Raw genomic sequence first — 18,315 nt, 5'->3', positions numbered from 1 at the left:
AGCTGCTCGTAGGCCTTTGAAGGCTGTTCCCCTCCAACCTCCATACCTGCTTATGCTGCAAGGCAGGGACCTCTGTAGCAACTCATTTGGAGTAATTAATCAAACTGCAGCAGAGGAATGACTCTAATGGAGTCATTAGAATGCCAGCACTGAGAATTCATCAGGATTAGAGATAAATGCGGTGAAACATCTCTAGGTGGGATTTTGATAGGGAAAGACCAGAAAAAACCCAAGTATGTAGATTGCATTGCTTAGTTTGTAATACCCAACGTCATGCATAGTTTTTCCCATCATGTATTTATAGCCCAAAAAGGGAAAATGGTCAACTTGCAGCAATGATAGCTGTAACAGTGAGGAAGAAATGCCGTTATTGTAATGCTTGATAATCACCTCTCACATCGCTGGTATGATCTGGGACCAAGGGGCGGGCAGAGATGCTGGCACCCTCTGAAGGTCATACATGAATCACACTGTAGTTCTGCCAAGCTGTAGATGTGCCTTCATATGTAACTGTGTTACACACTTTATTGCTATAGCGGCCAGACCTGAAAGCGGGCTTAAAAAGAATCAATCCATGTTTGTCAAAAACAGACCTTGATGGTACAGGTGCAACTTCTGGCTTAGGAAGTTCTCAGACCATTGACGGCAGGGACCTCAAAGAGTGTGTGCAAGGAAGGGTTGCACCTCTGCTCTCTGCACCTCTGTGAGAGGCAGGGTGTTAGTGTGTCAGTCTGAGCTCTGTGGCATTTTCATGCTTTTATGCTTCTCTAAGTCCCATTCTTCATTTTTGTGTGTGCTTACAGGACACGGAAGTCCTCAACACGGCCATTCTGACAGGCAAAACGGTGTCTGTACCAGTCAAGGTGGTTGCTGTGCAGGAGGACGGGTCCGTGGTCGATGTTTCAAACTTCACTGAGTGCAGGTCAGCTGATGAAGACGTCATAAAGGTAAGGCACCCATATGGGGTGGAGAACAGAGTTTTCACACTTTTCTGCTCCGCCACCACTGTGTTGGGACTTAGCCCACATTAGGGACCTCGCATCAACCGGTTGTTCTACAATCATGGCTGTTTCTGATGTGGCGCATTGTTTCCATGGTGCAAAGAGGAGAGCGATCTCCAGAGGTTATGCAGGGTTAGCGTGTTTCCATCAACTGGAGCCATTTTTGCTGGCGTGTTCCATCTGGGAGAGAGGGAGAGGGTTGCTGAAAGTGCATTACTGGTCTTTCTTTGGCTGGCCAGCCAGCGCTGATGAGAAAGAACGTGTTGTCTGATACATTCCACTTGGGAAAAGTCAACTCCCCACACTGGGGTCTTTGTTCTTGTGTGGCCTTTTTACATCCATTATTTAATAATAATGATGCAGTATATTGTAACAGTGTACAGCAATGCTTCTGACTGCTTTCCACTCAGTAATTTCTTACAAGTAAAGATACTGAATGGTACCAAATGTCTGGGAGGAGTATGACAGAGAACAGAAAATAACAATCATATTGCAAACATTCTTTGAATGAGATCTGGGAGCTTTTAATCAATGTTGTGGCTTGGGGTTTTTTAATAATAAGCTTAACTGGTTCTCACTCCCTGCCATTGAGATGAAAATAGCATAACATGACTTTAGCAAGACACTGACTGTGTGACTTCTGACACCATTGCATGGCTTTCCCTTTTAGCTCATCATTATTTTTAGGCATAAAAGAGGTACTTTTGAACTTTTTTAATAGGTTTATTTGTTTCATTACCTGGTTTGGGGGTGTTTTTTTCATGTTTTAAATCACAGAGCATTTTGGGTTGGAAGGGGCCTTAAAGCTCATCCAGTTCCAACCCCTGCCACGGGCACGGACACCTTCCATTAGAGCAGTTTGCTCCAAGCCCCTGTGTCCAACCTGGCCTCGAACACTGCCAGGGATGGGGCAGCCACAGCTTCTCTAGGCACCCTGTGCCAGCGCCTCAACACCCTCACAGAGAAGAGCTTCTGCCTAATGTCTAATCTAGATCTCCCTGATGTAAACTGACCTCTGTCAGCTTAAAGCCATTCCCTCTTGGCCTGTCCCTACAGGCCTTTGTCAAAAATCCCTTTCCAACTTTCTTGTCAGCCCCTTTAGGCACTGGATGCAGGACTGCTGGGGGGATATCACTAGAGTGAAGTAGAGGGGGAGAATCACCTCCCTTGACCGGCTGGTCACTCTCCTTTTGTTGCAGCCCAGGATATAGTTGGCTTGGGCTCATGCTGAGCTTCTTGTCAAGCAACACCTCCAAGTCTTTCTCCTCAGGGCTGATCTTAATCCATGAGATTTAACTTAATGAAATAAGAATTGACTACAATGAATTCTGTAGGGGTGGGCTTTTTTTGTCATTATATATGTATGTATATATGTATATGTTTCGTAGGGTAGTCCTAGAAAGATAGTTTCTTTGTCTCAATTCCAGGAAAATACAGTATATTTTATATATAAATGCTATAAAAATAGGGTAGTGTGGTCACCCTTTTTACACAGTAATCCTGTAACCTGTAGTTCTTACAATAAATTGTCTCTGTAGCTTTCAAGAAACCACTTTCTCCCCATATTCTAGCTACCAATTGTGTTCTGTGTGAGTGTTCTCCAGACCTGAGTGCTTCTTTCTCTTCAGATTGGATTTGAAACCCGCATCCTGTACCTGTGTGCTTCTAACCTATTATTATAACCTCTTTGTAGATAAGGCTGCAAAGGTCCTAATAGATAGCTTGTACTTTGTCAGATAAATTTCCATGTTCTTTAGCTGGCTAAGGAATTGCAGACTGCAGAGCTATTTATTTTGCAGATGATGTGCTGGAACAAAAAATGCACCTTGTGACAACTCTGAATAAGCTTGTTACCAATTTTTGGTATAAATTTCATTCTCTAAACCAAACAAAATTTCATTGCATTTTAGCTTCAACAACAAAGATATTACTTTGCAGTTAAAGAGATTACAGAGCTACTGTAACTTTGTAGGTATTTCCTCTTTCAGAGACCTGTAGGTAGGTGAAAGATGCCACCCTTTGAATCCTAGGTAGCAATAGGAGGGGCAGGGTGGGTTTGGGCAAAAGCCTAAGTGAGTCAATCCCTGCTCGCTTCTGACTTGTTTCATTAAGATTTAGCTCCATTTATCATGAAGGGGAATAATAAATAAAATTCAGATTATTGAGAAGAGGCATGTGTGGTGTTGTATCCTCAGACAAGATGATAGCTTGGGGCTCAGTTACAGTGCTTGGTGTTTTTCAGGCCTCAGAGTGTTTTACAAAGGACATTAGTGTGATACTCCCTTTTCATGGAAGTGACTGTTCCAATGTTTAGCCTCAGCCAGTAATGGAATAGGTTTTTTGAGTCTCTGGCTTGTGATTTTGTATTTTCCCGTATATATCAGGTAGGGAAAGAAAAAAAAATAAAATCACAATTTCTTTTCCTGTAAACCAGATTTTGTCCTTACCAGAAGGAACATGAATGACTGTTTATGACTCTCTTAGTTGTCAAAGGAAAAGACTCTCCTGATAAATTTTGCTATTCTTTTTTGCTGTGCACTGTAGAGCTATTATTTGATTAATGGCTGTTATTTATCAGTTGATAAATAAGAACAATGAATTGTTCATATTATGAACTCTGGCACCAAGTTATATATCATCAACATATTGCTGAGCCTGTCTTTTCTGTGCACTTCAGAAAACCAGATCCAGATCTAAGCTTTTCTTTCTATTAATTTTCCTTGGGCTTAACATAGTTAGAGAATACTGGACTGAGCAAGATAGGAAAAGATAAGGGAAAATACTCCTATTCTGTCTTCACTAATAAAATTGATATCTGCAGACAACATTAGGGAGATGTTGCATTTCAAAAACCTGCCTGTTTAAGGTCCATTTGGTTCAGTCAGCAGTTCTGGTTGTTATGGTTCCCAGATTTCAAAGGTATGAAGCTGGCAACTACACAAGGCTTGACGTGACCTCTGTGAGCAGAGACAAGATTTCTAGTTGTGGTTGTGGATTTATACACTTCAGGAAAGGAAAGCTCTTGTCTTTGACCATCATCCTCTCTTGCTTTTTCAAAACGGGTTGTGTATCCGGGTGGAATTAGATCTGCTCCAAAGCACCTTCAAGCTGATGAGCATCCTCCCATTCCTTTCAGTGATCTAATGGAGCACAGACCAAAACACAGGCCAAAATTCTGCCCAGGCTTTACAAGATTTGCACTTTAATTCGTTTTGGCTTTGGTAGTGCGTAAGTTGGTACAAATCAGGGCTTCGTTTGGCTCCTGTGTAAATTATTTGGGTATCAAATCGCTGACAGAAAGGAGAGAATGGCTCTGGGATTCTTTCCCAGAGCTGGTACGCAACTTTCTAATATATTGACCCAATGAAGAGGTCTGACTGTGGTCTTCACTGAGTTTATTTTGCATCGTCCTGGTGATATAAAATGGGAGTAGTGTTATTTTTGTGAAAATCACATTATGCCTATAATGGATTTCAATCACAAATTACTGAGAGGTGCTATCAGACTGAATACCACTCAGGTATCCTTTTTTTTTTTACTTGAAATACATGTATTGGTTGCAGGATTGAATCCATAACCATTAATTACCTGAGGTAAGATTTAGTACAGAGCTTATGCGCCTATATTTTTGTCAGCAAAATGAGTATTCCGTTTACGAGCCCCTTTGCTAAAATCAGTATTGACTTTGCTTCCAAATTTGTGTTGCCATTTCTATATAGGTCATACTGCTAAACCCTCTAATAGGAGTTGTCAGGCATTTTGGATGTAATTGCCTAATCTTAACCTTCTTTTCGCTGCTAATTCTGCCTTTATTGTTTCTTTGTAATTGCAGAGATATTCATATTCTTTTGGGCAGAACAGAGTGTTGCATTCTTAACCTTTTATTTCTGTTTAATAGCTGATGATTTAGCAGACAATTAATGAGACAATTCTTTGATCACTGCTGTAACACCATTATTTTCAATTAAGACACAATGATTCGTAGCCAGTTTAAATAAAAACAGACTTTGGCCCAGGCTGGTATGTGTTTATACAGAACGTGCTTCCACAGGCAGTTACCTAGATGTCACACTGATACAAATATTACTCAGAGGTGGTCAAATAGGTAGAGGATGTCTGAGTGATTTATCTGTAGGCAAGAGATGGGAATCCTTCCTAATTCTAAGCTGTGTATTTCCTCAGCGGAGCAGTTTAATAGCTTCCCAGCAAGAAAGTATTTCAGTGCATGCTTTTCAAAGCCTACCTAATTAGTGGTAAACATAAAACCTCATCTCATGCTTTTTGACCTTGCATTTTCTGACCTTAGCATGACTCGATCCTCAAAGGGATCTCACAAATAAACTCAGTTCAGCTACATACTCTGGTCCCTACAATTGCTGATCGCTGCAGTTGGACACAGCTCTCAATACTGACCAACCATTTTGACAGGCTGCCCTCTAAAATATTTTGATGGAAACATTCCTGTAAGTGAGTGAAACTCTTTTGCTTATTCCATTATTGAAAAGGAACATTGAACGCTGTTGGCATTTGAGGGAAAAGATTGGGTTTATGATTAAAGCACTGAACTGCTTCTCAGCATTGATTTCCATATCTCTTGCTGATTTCCTGTGCGACTGTAGGTAAATCACTCATTCCTCTTGGAATGTTGCTTCCTTATCTGCAAACAAGGTGGAGAAATAACATCCTTTTTCCAGCCTTGGCCTGCCTTATGTAGTTTCTGAAGCTGCTGTTGACTCTGAATGGACAAAATCCTTATCTCCACTAGAGTCTCATTAACTTCAGTGGTCTTTTGCTACAGACTCACTTGAAGGACTTCTCTCCCAGTCTCCCCACTTTTCCTGCAAATCAAAGCTAAGCAGGGTTGTGGAGCTGAAAGGAAAATAGTGGTGGAAACTTGATGGAATTTATTGAGAAATTATTCAGCTACTTCGGTAATGGGCAATGCACTGAGAGATAAAGGATGTGTAGGTGTGGTGGGATGAACCTTTCTACGTGTATGCTGAACCGTGGGGCCTCAGTCTTCACGGGTAGGGGAAAAAAGGCTTGAGGAAAAAGATTAAAGCAGTTTTACCATCACAAGGCCCACCTTTGCTGATCCATCCTGCCAGGAAGTGTAAGCACTGCTCAAGTTGTGCTGGCCTGTTACAGTGGGTTTTGCTTGCCTCCCCAGTGGCTTTTGAGCCATAGATAGAGGGAAGTAAAAGAGTTAGACCAACATTCATGACGGAGGGAACACCTTGAGATGGTTTATTACAGGGGGAAGTCTAACCTGAGGGGCTTTGGCACAGTCAATCTTTACGGCTGCTCAGAATCTCAAACAAGATCCGTGCACTCCTTTTTCCTCCCTGCGAAAGTGCCTTTAAAAACCTGAACCACATTAATCTCACATGAAGAACCATTCTGAAAACACTGTAGTCACATGGTGGTCACAAACATCACCCACAAAGCAGCATCAAGTGAGGAAATTATGAGGACAGCTTCTTAGTCCAAATGTTTCTCTCAGTGGTGCGCAGATGAAAGGGGGACAGCTGCCCAGTGAATTCATTCTTAGATTAGTCATGTTTTCCTGTCTCTTGCAAGTTACCCGCAAATTGACTGGTGGTTCAAGTTAATCCGGGCAGTAATTCAAATGGCTTCCATGGAGGTACACCGTGGGCTAATTTAGCCTCATTTTTTGGTAAAAGAAAGGGCCCTCAATTGAACAGACAAGAGTCAGAGGGCCTCATCCTGCCCATTTCCACCCACACATAAAGTGCAATAGAAGAGTCTCATTGTGCCCAGGCAAGGGCATACATTAAGAACAATGGTGCTTCGATAAAACACCATGAACTTGCCCTGCACGAGAATGCACTTTTCATGTTCGCTTGCTAGAGGAAAGCACTTCAATGAATTATTCTTCACCTTTTCATAATTTCCTGTCTAATTATAATGAAAGTAAAATTCAAACCATACCTCCTACTTTTCTAACACAAACCTTGCCTTGAACTCTCTATAATTAATGTTAAAACAATAGAAGCCCTAATTTTCCTAGCAGCAACCAGCTAGGCTTTATCTAATGTGCAGTAAAAATAGCGTAGGAAAGGTAATAGCTGAAATAGATTGAATCTGAGGAAGTTTCTTCCCTCTTCCAGACAAAAAGCAGGTGGGTGACTGAGGACCTTATTCAAGTACTTTGAGCACAGTGTTCTCAAACCTCAGCCCAGGAACTGCTGCAAGGATCCATGAGGAAAATAAAACCTAGGGAAAGGGAGGGATACTGCGGTTCTCCAGTTTAGATGATACTAAATTTTTGGGAACAGTTCCTTGCTGCAGACTCACAGCATATCTTAGGACAATTTACAGAAGGAAGTGCCTGCCTGGGGTTGTTAACTGCAACTATTTATGCAGGAGCTCTGAAAACAAAGCCAGAGCCTGTAATTCACAAGTTCTGCAGCTGCTTCCCCATTAAAGTATGTGATCAAGAATGTAATGTACTTGTACAGAAAGTGCCGCTAATCTTACTCCTCCATCTATCATCTTTTTGAGTACCTTATCCCTGTATTATCCATAAGCTTTATTTTGTGGTCACTTGCGCAGAAATTAACTCGCTTTAGGAGTCCAAACTCTTTCTGGAAGCGGCTTAAATACTCTCTATTTGTTTATGTGATGGACTTATTTTAGTGCCAGTTGCTATAGTCCACAAGTCATTTTGAACTAGATCTTAGTTTTTAAGTTGTCTTTTCCTTCAGTGCAGCCAAATGCTGCCGAAATCCCTGGAGGCTTAACCACCACTCCATCGCGCCCCAGGGCAGGGGAGGGGTTGGGGCTGTGGCAGACAGCTGATCAACTAGAAAGCTTTTGAAGTGTGACTGTTTCACGTGGTGAGTCTGCATCCCTGTCCATGCTGTCCTTTTAATCCCACTTGATTAGTGCCAGTGAGTCTGTGTCATCAGCTTCATGAAATCAGCTGTTAACAACCTCAAGTCGCTGTCAGCTTCCTCTCCATCTCTGGGAGCTGAGGTAGTGGACTCCACAGTCCATTACAAAGCCCCTGAAATAATGACTTCCCTGATACATGGCAGAGGCAAGAGGTTTATGGCAGTGAAGTATTCCTCAGCTGAACAGAAGGAGTGTTTAGGAGGTGAGGATCCTGCTTGGGACCAAGAAGTTCTGGTTTACTTCTGGTTTAAGCCGGACCTTCTTTGTGAAGCTGCTGGTCTCTGTCTCAGTAGGGCTACTGTGGTGGTAAGGATCCTCTTAGCCTAGTGGGACTTACTGGCAAGAAGCCTGTTGAATATTGTGCCATCCTGTCTTTTGCAGCTGTAGAGAGGTATGTCTAAGTTAGAGCAATAATTAAATATCCCTGAGTTGGTTGCAACTCATCAAACTTTTGAATTAGAGCTTCTTATGATTTCTAGTTATTTTGGCCCAAATAACACCCTCTTTGCCCCCATACAAACTTCATCTTTATGAGTCATGGGAGATTGGCAGGAGAGTGTGGCAGATCTCTCCACAATATGTCAGCTGTTGAATTAAGGATTGTGCCTTTTTCCGAAGTATCAGAGGTTCTGACATTCAGGTCACTGGATTGTGCTAATTAGTTTCATACGCAGACAAAGGATGCTCAGAAAAGAGTAGCTCAGCCTTGCTGCATGTTATCTTAAAAATATCTGACTGCATTTATCTTAGAAAGTGTTCTTGTTACACAGCAACAGGTTGAAATCTATGTTGTTTTATGATTGTGCCAAAACGAAACTTCGGGTCTAGAATCATATTTGCACACAAACCAGCTCCATGTATAGCAATAACGATGCCAAAGAGGCAGTCTCACAAACTCACATATTGAAGAATTAATATTCTGTACACAGTACACATTGTACACAGTTTATAGCAAAATATATGTGTGTGTCTTCCTGAAGCTATTTTTAAACACACACAGTCTTCAAAGCCAGCTTGAGAAAACAGTGTTTTGTCTGGGAGAGGATACGTTAAGAACAGACCATGCCGACATGTGCAATTACACAGATCTCGGCAGAGATGCTTATGGTGTCTTCCAAGGGACCAGCTGCTGCTTCCGAGGAAGAAAACAATTCTATGGCTTAGCATTTGGCTGCTCTGAGAGCAGAAATGCAAAGGGCATGGATCCCAGTCCTGGGAAGCAATCATTAGCCACGATACTGCTTAGGATAAACTCAATATTTTATACTAAGAGATGCACAGGGTAAACAACTCAGTCCAGGCTCAACAAAGGCAAATGCAGCCATAAGTAACTGCTGTTGGGAGAAAATGGCAAACTTCTGGAGGCATTTTCTCTAAGCTCTGTAGGAAATAAACTCTACTTTATAAATTTTAATGCAGCCAGCCATTTAAATATTTTAATTGCAGATGCATGAACCTCCTGGATTCTGAGGCTTTTATACCTCTTGAGCTCCCATTCTGGCTGGGCACATTAATTCAGATTCCCATTGTCGTCAAACCCCTGTGGCCAAAATGTGCTCTCAGCTAAAGTCAGGCGACTCTGTGAAAGGCATTGGAGTGACAGAGGTGTTGGAGAGGGCAAAGTTTGCTCCATGTGAAAGTTAAAACAGCCATTAGCTGCCAGCTGAGAAATGTCTTTATCTTTCACCCTCGTCACTGATGTGATAGTTGAGAGGAGTAGACTGGGCAGCAAATGATGCTTTCTGGATGGCACAGCATCCCAGTATAAGCAATAATGTTCTGGGCACCGAAAATATACGTTAAAATGTACATACAAATGCTGAATCTTTCGACTCACAAACAGGCTCTGTGGGTCTCAGTTGGATTTTGAATGCAGCTTGAGGGTATGTTCTTGTGGTTTCACTTATCCACACCTGTGTTTTAGTGCTGTGTTCTGAGATGCATTCCCTTGAGAAGCATAATTGGAGTTGAGGATGAAGGTGATGAGCCTGACATGCCACCATCATTTTGAAGTGCAGTTAATTTATCTGACATAAAAAGCACCTCCCATTGATGGTCTCCAGTTCCTTTCTCCTCTGTGGTAGAAGACTTCTTTTTTCTTGCTGTTTTTAATTATTAGTATTTCTGCATTCTTGTATAGAATTGGAAATCAAAATGAAAACTATTTTGATTTCCATCACAGGAACGGCAACAAGAGGAGAAGTGACACGTAGCCATGCAGATCAGGACTGGGGTGTGTCTGGGATTTTGAGGGGAATGGGGAAAATCCAGCCTTAAAGAACAGTAAGTAAATACTGGAGTAACGACTCAGACAAGTCATTAAATAAGGATGAAAGAACAAAGTGAAGTTATAAATGGTATTTCTTTTACCATTTGCATGAGGTACAGGGAATGGAAGGTACGTGCTGGTGCAGGGCTTTTCTCTCCTTCCTCTTGCACTATGCACTGTAGGGAGAGCACCCGTTGGCTTCAGGTTAATTAAATGGCAGGATTTAGCATTTTGGTTTGCGTTGTGGATTCTTAAGGTCTGACATATACTGGTGTCACTGTACCAAAGCGTTCACTCCCACATGAAAGACTTCCTTTAATTGCTGGAGAGGTTAAGAGCTGCTTTTGTGAGTCGAGCCAGGCTGTTGGAGCATGGTCCAGGTGTATCTTAAAAAAAATCAAGTGTCAAGCAGTGATTCAAACTTTAAAGTTTGCATTTGTTCAGTAGGAAATAGAAACTAAATCCATCACATCTGCACTCTACAACTCCTTAGAGGGAAGATATGGACTTCTGTGATGCTCAGCTGGGGAGTTAAAGCAGAGTTGCACGGGACTCAGTGTGAAAATGAATCTCTGTTTTGTTAATATTTGGTCATTTAATTTTATTCCTTTGATGAATTTCTCCTGAGGAAAAGCACTGGAAGTGCTCCGTGATTCTAGAACAAACAAGTGCATTGCTTGTGGGTTTCTGTTAAAGTAGCTGGTGGTCAGACAGCTCCCAGGGCTGGCACTGGTAGCACAATCCATGCCCTGGGAGGCAAACAGGAACCTCAGTCACCTGATTCCTGCTGGAGAGCACCAGTGGCCCTATGAGCTGAACGACACAGTCCTGCCCTGGGCTGGGGAGTAAAACCTCCCTGAAACATCCGCCTGGAGCCACAAATCTGTTGTGAGCCAGAGAAAAGGAAGTGTTGTAAGAAACAGGGGAATAATGAGCAGAGATATATGAACTCTTGCAAGCATCAAGAAAAGGCTGTAAAGTGCATGTATAGGTCATTGAAGATTTGGGTGCTTATTTGAGTTGCAGCCATTTGTTATTTGTGGAGTGCTGATGCTGTACTCATGTCTGTATGGAAGTCCTGTGTACACAGTGCATTCCCTACAGATCTCACAGCACAGCCAGAGTTACACGGGTTTCCTGCAATATAGACATTGTGGGAGGTAATCCTTTACTGAGCTACTTGTACAAATACCCAGTGCAGCTTAGCAGTGAGGGGGGGAACGACATTACCCAGGGACTAGAGAATGGAGATGGCCCAGCAGGAATGCCAGTGAGGGGCAGTTCTTTGTTTGAGATGCATTGTCAGAAATGGCAAGTTCCTAGCAGGAAATGCTGCCTCCTATTTATAGGCTTTATTTATTTGCTCTTTCCCAATTGCTGCTTCTGAGATTACTGTTTGGATTTAATTTGCAACCCTTCTCCAAAGGCTCTCAGGCTTTCTTCTGAAAGCGTCAGAGAAAATCCTTAAGACACACAGTTCTTCTTCAGATCTCTTACACCCCCCATTATCCACTGCAGAGCAAAATTAATGTATGCCCTTTCCTTATTGTTTTCCTTCCTAATTCATTTCTTTCCGCAGAGGCTCAGCAAGCGCCAATTTTCCAAGCGAGCTTTTAATGGGCTGAGCCCAGCGTGGTTACCGTGCTCTGAGCTAGCTGCTACTTGATGCAATCAGGGTTTCAGAATACAATGATTTTTAGGTTTTCCCCAAAACTGAGTGCTGTATGGCCAGCTGGTAACACCTGGCTGCCATGAAGCACAGAATACTGATAGTGCTGTGTGAAAGCAGCTAACCTTTGCCTGTGAGGTCTTCCTCAGCCAGGTGCATGAAGGTGGTGTGAAACAGTTTCAGAAGATGGGGCACAAAGAAATGGATTATTGTGATGTTAGGAGCATAGGGGAGGGGGTGAGGGGAGGAAGGAGGAGACGGAGCGCAGCGTGCTGAAGTATTTCCCACTGCTGGAATGTTTGCTTTGAAAGGGCCTTTCAAAAGTACATGTTGCCAGGGGAGATTTTCTCTCCACAACTTTTACTGATACCCCACAAATGAAAGATTTCAATACACCACTGCTGGAAAACTGCAGATTGAAACGCTCCCCGCGACACAGCAGCTGTGGACTTACAGATTTCCCCAACCTGTAGTGAGTTTAGATGAGAGACTTTCAGTGTAAAATGAGAAGATCCTTCTGTGGAGTAAATCCTTCTTGCTGTGGTTTTAAGTACATTTTTTTGCACTGTAAATGCAAAGCCAGCATTTGCAGAGCTACTGGGTGAAGATCAGGGCTCTGGTACCATAAGTGAGGACACACTAACACTGAAACAAGTAAGTGGTGGAAGGGAAACAGTGGCTGTGGATACGGGGCTGCATTTTCCATAGAGCAAAGTGCCAGCATTGCGTGTCTCCCCCTTACTGCAACACCTCCTCTGACTCCTCCAGCAGAGGCCCAGGGGTGGCTTTTTGTCCCTGGGAGGACATACTCTGTGGATACCATGCAACAATGACTATTTAAGCTAGAGCTTGTTTGTTTCTTGCAGTGTTGTTGGTGAGTATGGTTGTCTAAAGTCTAGTAGACAGCCATTTGTTAGGACCTTCTGTTCGTAGCAAACTTGATAACGTGGCTTGGTTAATCGCCTTATGTTATTATTGGTGTTTTCATCCTGTGTAACTAATTTTGCTGAGGAAGAATCTTGTATTGCCAACTTTGATCTCCTGAATTCTTGTAAGAAAATAAGGCCCATTTGAAGAATGCAGAGGTGGGTCCGTACAGGAATGCAACTCCTTGGAGAAGCTGCTTGTTCCTTGAAGAAGGTTGCTGACACTGTGCGAGTGTCCGTGGCTCAGGATGGGAAGGGATCCTGTTTAGTGAGACTGGAGAGGATTTGAAGGTGGCTGCTGCTGCCTGTGTTTCAAGTAATTATTTTCCTGTCTGTCAGTTGGAGTTCAGGGAGAGCTGCAGCAAGCCCAGGGAAAAGCCTGAGGTACCTCAGAATGAAGGTGATTTTATATAAAGAAGGCTGGGATGAGACTGAGAGACAAGAACAGAACTAAGGAAAAGAAACACAAGGTAGCCTGAAAAGCAGGAATCTGCCTGGAGCAGCTCATCCCTTCCCAACTCCCCAGCCCAGTGCTGCATGTTGGTGCAACCTTGCCTGACCCCTTTCCTGTACCTACAGCCCTTGTGCCTGGAAGGCAGCACAGATACCCCCCAGTGCTATCAGCAACTGAGTTGGCCTTTATATATCATGAGAAACAGGCCCTTTGTACCAGACCTTTTCCATGGCTTCTGAGCACTCTGGTGGTGCCTTTCGGGTATTGTGAAGTGTGTGAGAGAAGTTTCAAAGTGCAAATGTGATTTCTCGATAGCAGCCTCTGGAGCTGAACAGGAAACCAGAAGTGTGTTTTGGTTATTCTAGTTTGAGTAAAATCTTGTCTGAATAATCCCCTTGAGTGTGAGAGCAGAGCTAGAAATGGGCTGGAGATCGGCAATGCAGAGTACATCTGCACGAGAGTGGCCCTTAATGCTGAATGCCCTGCACTTCACTGGGAACTGGTGACCTGGCACCAGCTGTACACTGTTGTGTGAGGCAGCAAGGCAGGCAGCAAAGTGTAGAAAAGCAAACATCCTTCTACCACAAGAAAGGGTGCTCTCTCCAGTTAAATCAATAGGACTATGTCTATGATCGGCATAAAACATGAGACTTTAATAGAGTTATTTCAGTAAACAGAACCTAATAGCTTTGGTAGCCACCAGCTGACTTCAGAGTTGCCTGCTGCAGGGGATGCTGTGCTATAAAGATGATATTGTTGGCAGGCAACCTTTAAACTCATGATCTCTCCCCTCCTTGGAAGGTTGGAGTATTTATAGGTGAGGGCCCCATCAGTGGTGAGAACCCCGGTGACCTTTTTCACATTACCCCTTAGCAGACAGAAAACAAAGTGGACACACGGTGCTCCATGGCACCTGCTGCACTGGACAGAGCCATTTCCATGGGTGAACAATTGGTGGGTGTCCAGGACCTGTCTGCAGGCAGAGCTTCAAGCCGGGGTGTTGGAAGTGTGGCTGCTGAGGCAGCGCAGGCAAAGGTCACAGGACATGGTGCCTCTGCCCCCCTGCTGCTTGGAGGTGACAGGCATTCCCTAGGGAGACAGGAGGTGGTTGTGGGGAGATGTTCCAGTTACACTGAAAGCTCACAAGCTCATCTTTTAGAGGTGGTTTTGGTAATCCTTCCTTAGGTGTTCAGATTTCCTCGGGCTTACCTCCCTTGTGGCTGCGTATCCCACTGGATCACAGGCTTCTGTGCCTGTGTAGGAAGCCTTTTGGTTTTGAGGTGCTGACTGTCCGGCTTTTAAATGTCTCTTAGGCACTCACCACCAACATAAACTAAGATGATGTGAGGAGCCAACTCTCTGAAGCCTCTTTGGAAAGTATGTGTGGAGAATACAGCAGATAGGGGAAGCCACATGGCTGTGAGATCTAAGAGCTTAAAGGGACAAAAATGGAAGAAGAGTTAAAAGAAAAAGCAGAAAGAAAAACTGGCTGAAAGGGAAGAATGTGAAATCTTACCGGAGAATAAGGTGAATGGACAGGAAAAATAAATACATGGCAGTGTAGTTAAAATCCCAGAGAAAATAGCACCAAGCCCTCCTTTGCCACAGCAGTGGGAGATCAATGCAAGGAGCAGGATAAAGTTGGAAATGATATACAGCTCGATTAGGTACATTTGCCAGTGCTGTCAGCCTGCTTTGTATGCTGGCTGGTTTATTCTTGGTTTGCTTTCCCTGTCTTGTCTTCTAGGGATTTTTAACATAGGATTTTTCTATCCCATTTTGGAGGATTTTTAACAAAGCACCATTTTTAATGACCCCACTCCCTTTTCCAGCACAATCCGTCTGTATCCTCATGCACTCAGTAGCTCTGTGTGTATAACAACAGCTAGAAGCCCAACAAACCTACTGTCTAGGTGCCTCCTTCCTCCCTGTTGAAGCAGCTCACAACCCCTCTGAGCAGGGAGCAGCACCATCTCCTGCACAGGACACAGGCACAGGGATAGTCTGAAGAAGCCGTCAGGCTGCTTCCATGCTGTATCAATGGCAAAGGCTTTAAGTGAAGCTGTATTTCCTGAGACTCGTAACAGAGGCTTTTAGGGAATATTGTCTGGGTGATGAGGCAAACGTGGCATCATTAGGGGAATATAAAGAAATGTGCTTGGTCAAAACAAGTAACCACCCTTGGTGTGCTCCTCCTTTGCTGACGCTCCTGAGAGAATATGCTGCCTGTTACTCCGTAACGCTCCCTTAGGCTTTCTGGTTAGGAAAGAGAAAGTTTAACTGCTACTAAGAGCCAAATGGATACACGTTTTCTGTGATTCCACCTTTTGGGATGTATTTACGTGCTGTACGAGTCTGACATATATACACTTGTGATGAAATGGTCTAACTTCAAGGAAGGATAGAGACCTTTTTGTTCCGTTCCCGTGGTTTTTACATTCCTTGACTGTGGCATGTTTTTGTGTGTGTGCATAGCCCTAAGGGAAGATGTTAAAAAACAAACCAAAGAGAAAAATCCAAAAGTACAACTGAAAGCTTATGGCAGCAGTCTGTGGTTTGTCACTTCTCTTTCATGCATGAGTTGGATTGGTTATTTCTGCCCAGATTCAATGGGGAAACTGAAGAGCTTTACAGATCTGTCTTGGCATTTAGAGGGAGTTCATACAAGTACATGCACTGCAGTTGTAGATGGGAGACTGACAGGAAGAGTGCTTATTTGTAGCTGGATTTTAACAGGGTCTTACTTGTTGAGAAGGAAGCTCAGTCCACTCCGATGATGTGGGCTTTGGAGCAAAGATGAAGCAGTGAAGAGAGTGATGCAGGAGTCAGGTAGCTCTACACTGATTTTTTCTGATAACTCAGTCTCTGTCTTAATGTTAAAGCTATCAGCACACCATTGATTCTGATAGGACACGGTTTCTGAAGAGCTCTGTGGGAAAAGGGAAGTTTTGTGTCATCCAAGAAGCAGGAATTTTGACTTCTGTTCTCTGTCACTGGGAGGTTTTAAAAATTCTCTTCAAAAGAGAAGACTCTGGTCTGTAATGTGCTTTGCAGCCCCAGCACAATCTGTCTGCTCTGGTGTTGGGCGCTTCAGACCTGGCAACCCCGGGCTGCTCAGTGCAGGGCCACTGGCCCAAAGGCTGTGTCTGAGCCACACACCATGTGTCCTCAGGGCTCCTTTTCTGTCTGAGGGTTGTAATAAGCTCTGTTCCTGTCCTGGTAAAATAGCAGGGTTATGACAGTTAATTCTAAAATGCATCGAGGTGACTGGCAGAGAACCTCGAGAGAAATACAAACACTGTTCAGTGACTTGTGTTAGTGTGTGTCATGTGGGGCTGAAGTCTGTGTTGGGGTAGCAATGTGTAGGGAAAGCTGTCACCCTTGGCAGTGCCGTCTCCTTTACCTGTGGTGGAAGGAACTTAAAGGTTGAGTGCTGATGAAAGAGGACATAAGGGTGAAAGGTGTCAGCGGCCCCTTAGTCCCGCAGATCCTTCAGCTAGTGCTCGACACCACTGCCTGTTCCCTCCTCCCTTAAGCTTCTCTTGGGTTTCTCTTCCCCTGGTCTGTCAAGAAACCTCTGCGAGGAGGAGAGGATTTGTAGGTGTGTGGCCGTCAGAAACCATGGGTTATATAGGGAGCTGCTTCCAAGGGTTTCCATGTGCCTAGGTGCAGCTGATGTATGTGTGCTATGGTAATTCCAGCGAACTGAATTTATGTGCAGAAGTGAAGCTTCTGAGTGGAGGCTGTGTCACAAGTGAAGCGTGCCATCTTCAGCACAGGCTTAGATCTGTTTAGATACAGAAGCAGATCCAGCACTTTGCCTTAAGGAGTTAAGCTTAGGCTCATGATTGAGTCATTCTGACATGAAAAAGAGATGAAGTATTTCTTGGAAAGATCTGCTGTGTCAGTCAGTGTCTTCCTGACAATTTCAAGAGCCCCGAGACAGTTCACCTGAATGGAAATCTGGCCGCATTTTCAATACACTGGGGCTTCTTTCTGGTGCACTCACCCTCAAGGACCTCCCTCTTGTCTCCCTGGGAGAGTGTTCCCTGCAAGTCTGTCCACAGGAGCCAGCTCCAAGGAGATGGCACAGCACAGTCCAGGGGAAGCTCCCAGAGCCAGTGTGGGACAGAGGTGATGGGCAAGAGCTGAACTCCCCTTTTCACCCTCACTGTCTGCTCCTCTGTAGCCAGTGAACATTTTTCCTCATCTCCCCTGTGCTGTAGATAAAGCCCCTCTGTTGTTACCATTCTGCCGCCGTTTAGAAAGTGCTTTTTGTATGCATGGTATATGGGAATACTGCAGTTACAATAACGGCTTTACAGGGAGACACAGACCCTCTCCCCAGAAAAAGTGACACCACTGGCTAGGAATCAGGTTCAAAATACTTTGGGGCCCTTTTGGAGCCCATCTGTACTTTCAGCCTTTAGGGAGTTCCCATTTTTAAACAGCCACAGACCCACTACAGCTTGATGATTTCTTTTTCATGTGAGAAACCAGGGTTAGTTTTTCACAGACTGATTCCCATTCCAGGGAATCCTTCACAGAAAGCACCAAATACGGTGAGCATTGTGCTAACGTGACAAGCGTTAGCAGGACCGCAGTGCATGCGGTGCAATGGGATGTATGGCCTAGCGATGGCTAGAAACTGTTTGACTGTCTTGTCTATGTGAGGGCTGAATGACCGGTGTGTCCTATAAGAGGGCTGTGCACACTTAAGTGTCCTTGCACTTTTGTACACTCTGTTGGGGCATCTATGGGGAAAGGGGAAATCTGGAGGTGACTTGCATTGTCCAGGAATGTCAAGAAAGCAGCAGGCACAGGAGAGCTGGATACCTTCAGCTGTTCATTGTGGTTTAGCCCTAACCAGCAGCTCAGCCCCACACAGCCACTCACTCACTCCCCTGGGTGGCGTGGGGTGAGAACCAGAAGGGTGAAAGTGAGGAAGCTCATGGTCTGAGATAAAGACAGTTTATTAGGTAAAGAAAAAGCCACACACACAAGCAAAGCAAACCCAAAGGAATTGCTTCACCCCTTCCCATGGGCAGGCAGGTGTTCAGCCATCTCCAGGAAGGCTC

General features: G+C 44.0%; 1 protein-coding gene across 3 annotated transcripts in view; it reads left to right on the top strand.

The window, feature by feature from the left end:
- Positions 1–18,315, top strand: part of LOC133275897 (transmembrane protein 132B-like) — a 233,867-nt gene that overhangs the window by 195,052 nt on the left and 20,500 nt on the right. For all 3 annotated transcript variants that reach the window (XM_061466176.1, XM_061466178.1, XM_061466177.1), the window contains one exon: positions 804–947. In XM_061466176.1, coding sequence (XP_061322160.1) covers positions 804–947 — 144 coding nt within the window. The remainder of the gene's footprint in view (positions 1–803; positions 948–18,315) is intronic.

Source organism: Pezoporus flaviventris, unplaced genomic scaffold, assembly GCF_033815535.1.
Source record: "Pezoporus flaviventris isolate CSIRO_AGI_PZ_B2104156 unplaced genomic scaffold, CSIRO_AGI_Pfla_v1 ptg000041l, whole genome shotgun sequence".
NCBI lineage: Eukaryota > Metazoa > Chordata > Aves > Psittaciformes > Psittacidae > Pezoporus > Pezoporus flaviventris.
This window is presented reverse-complemented; position numbering and strand designations above follow the sequence as displayed.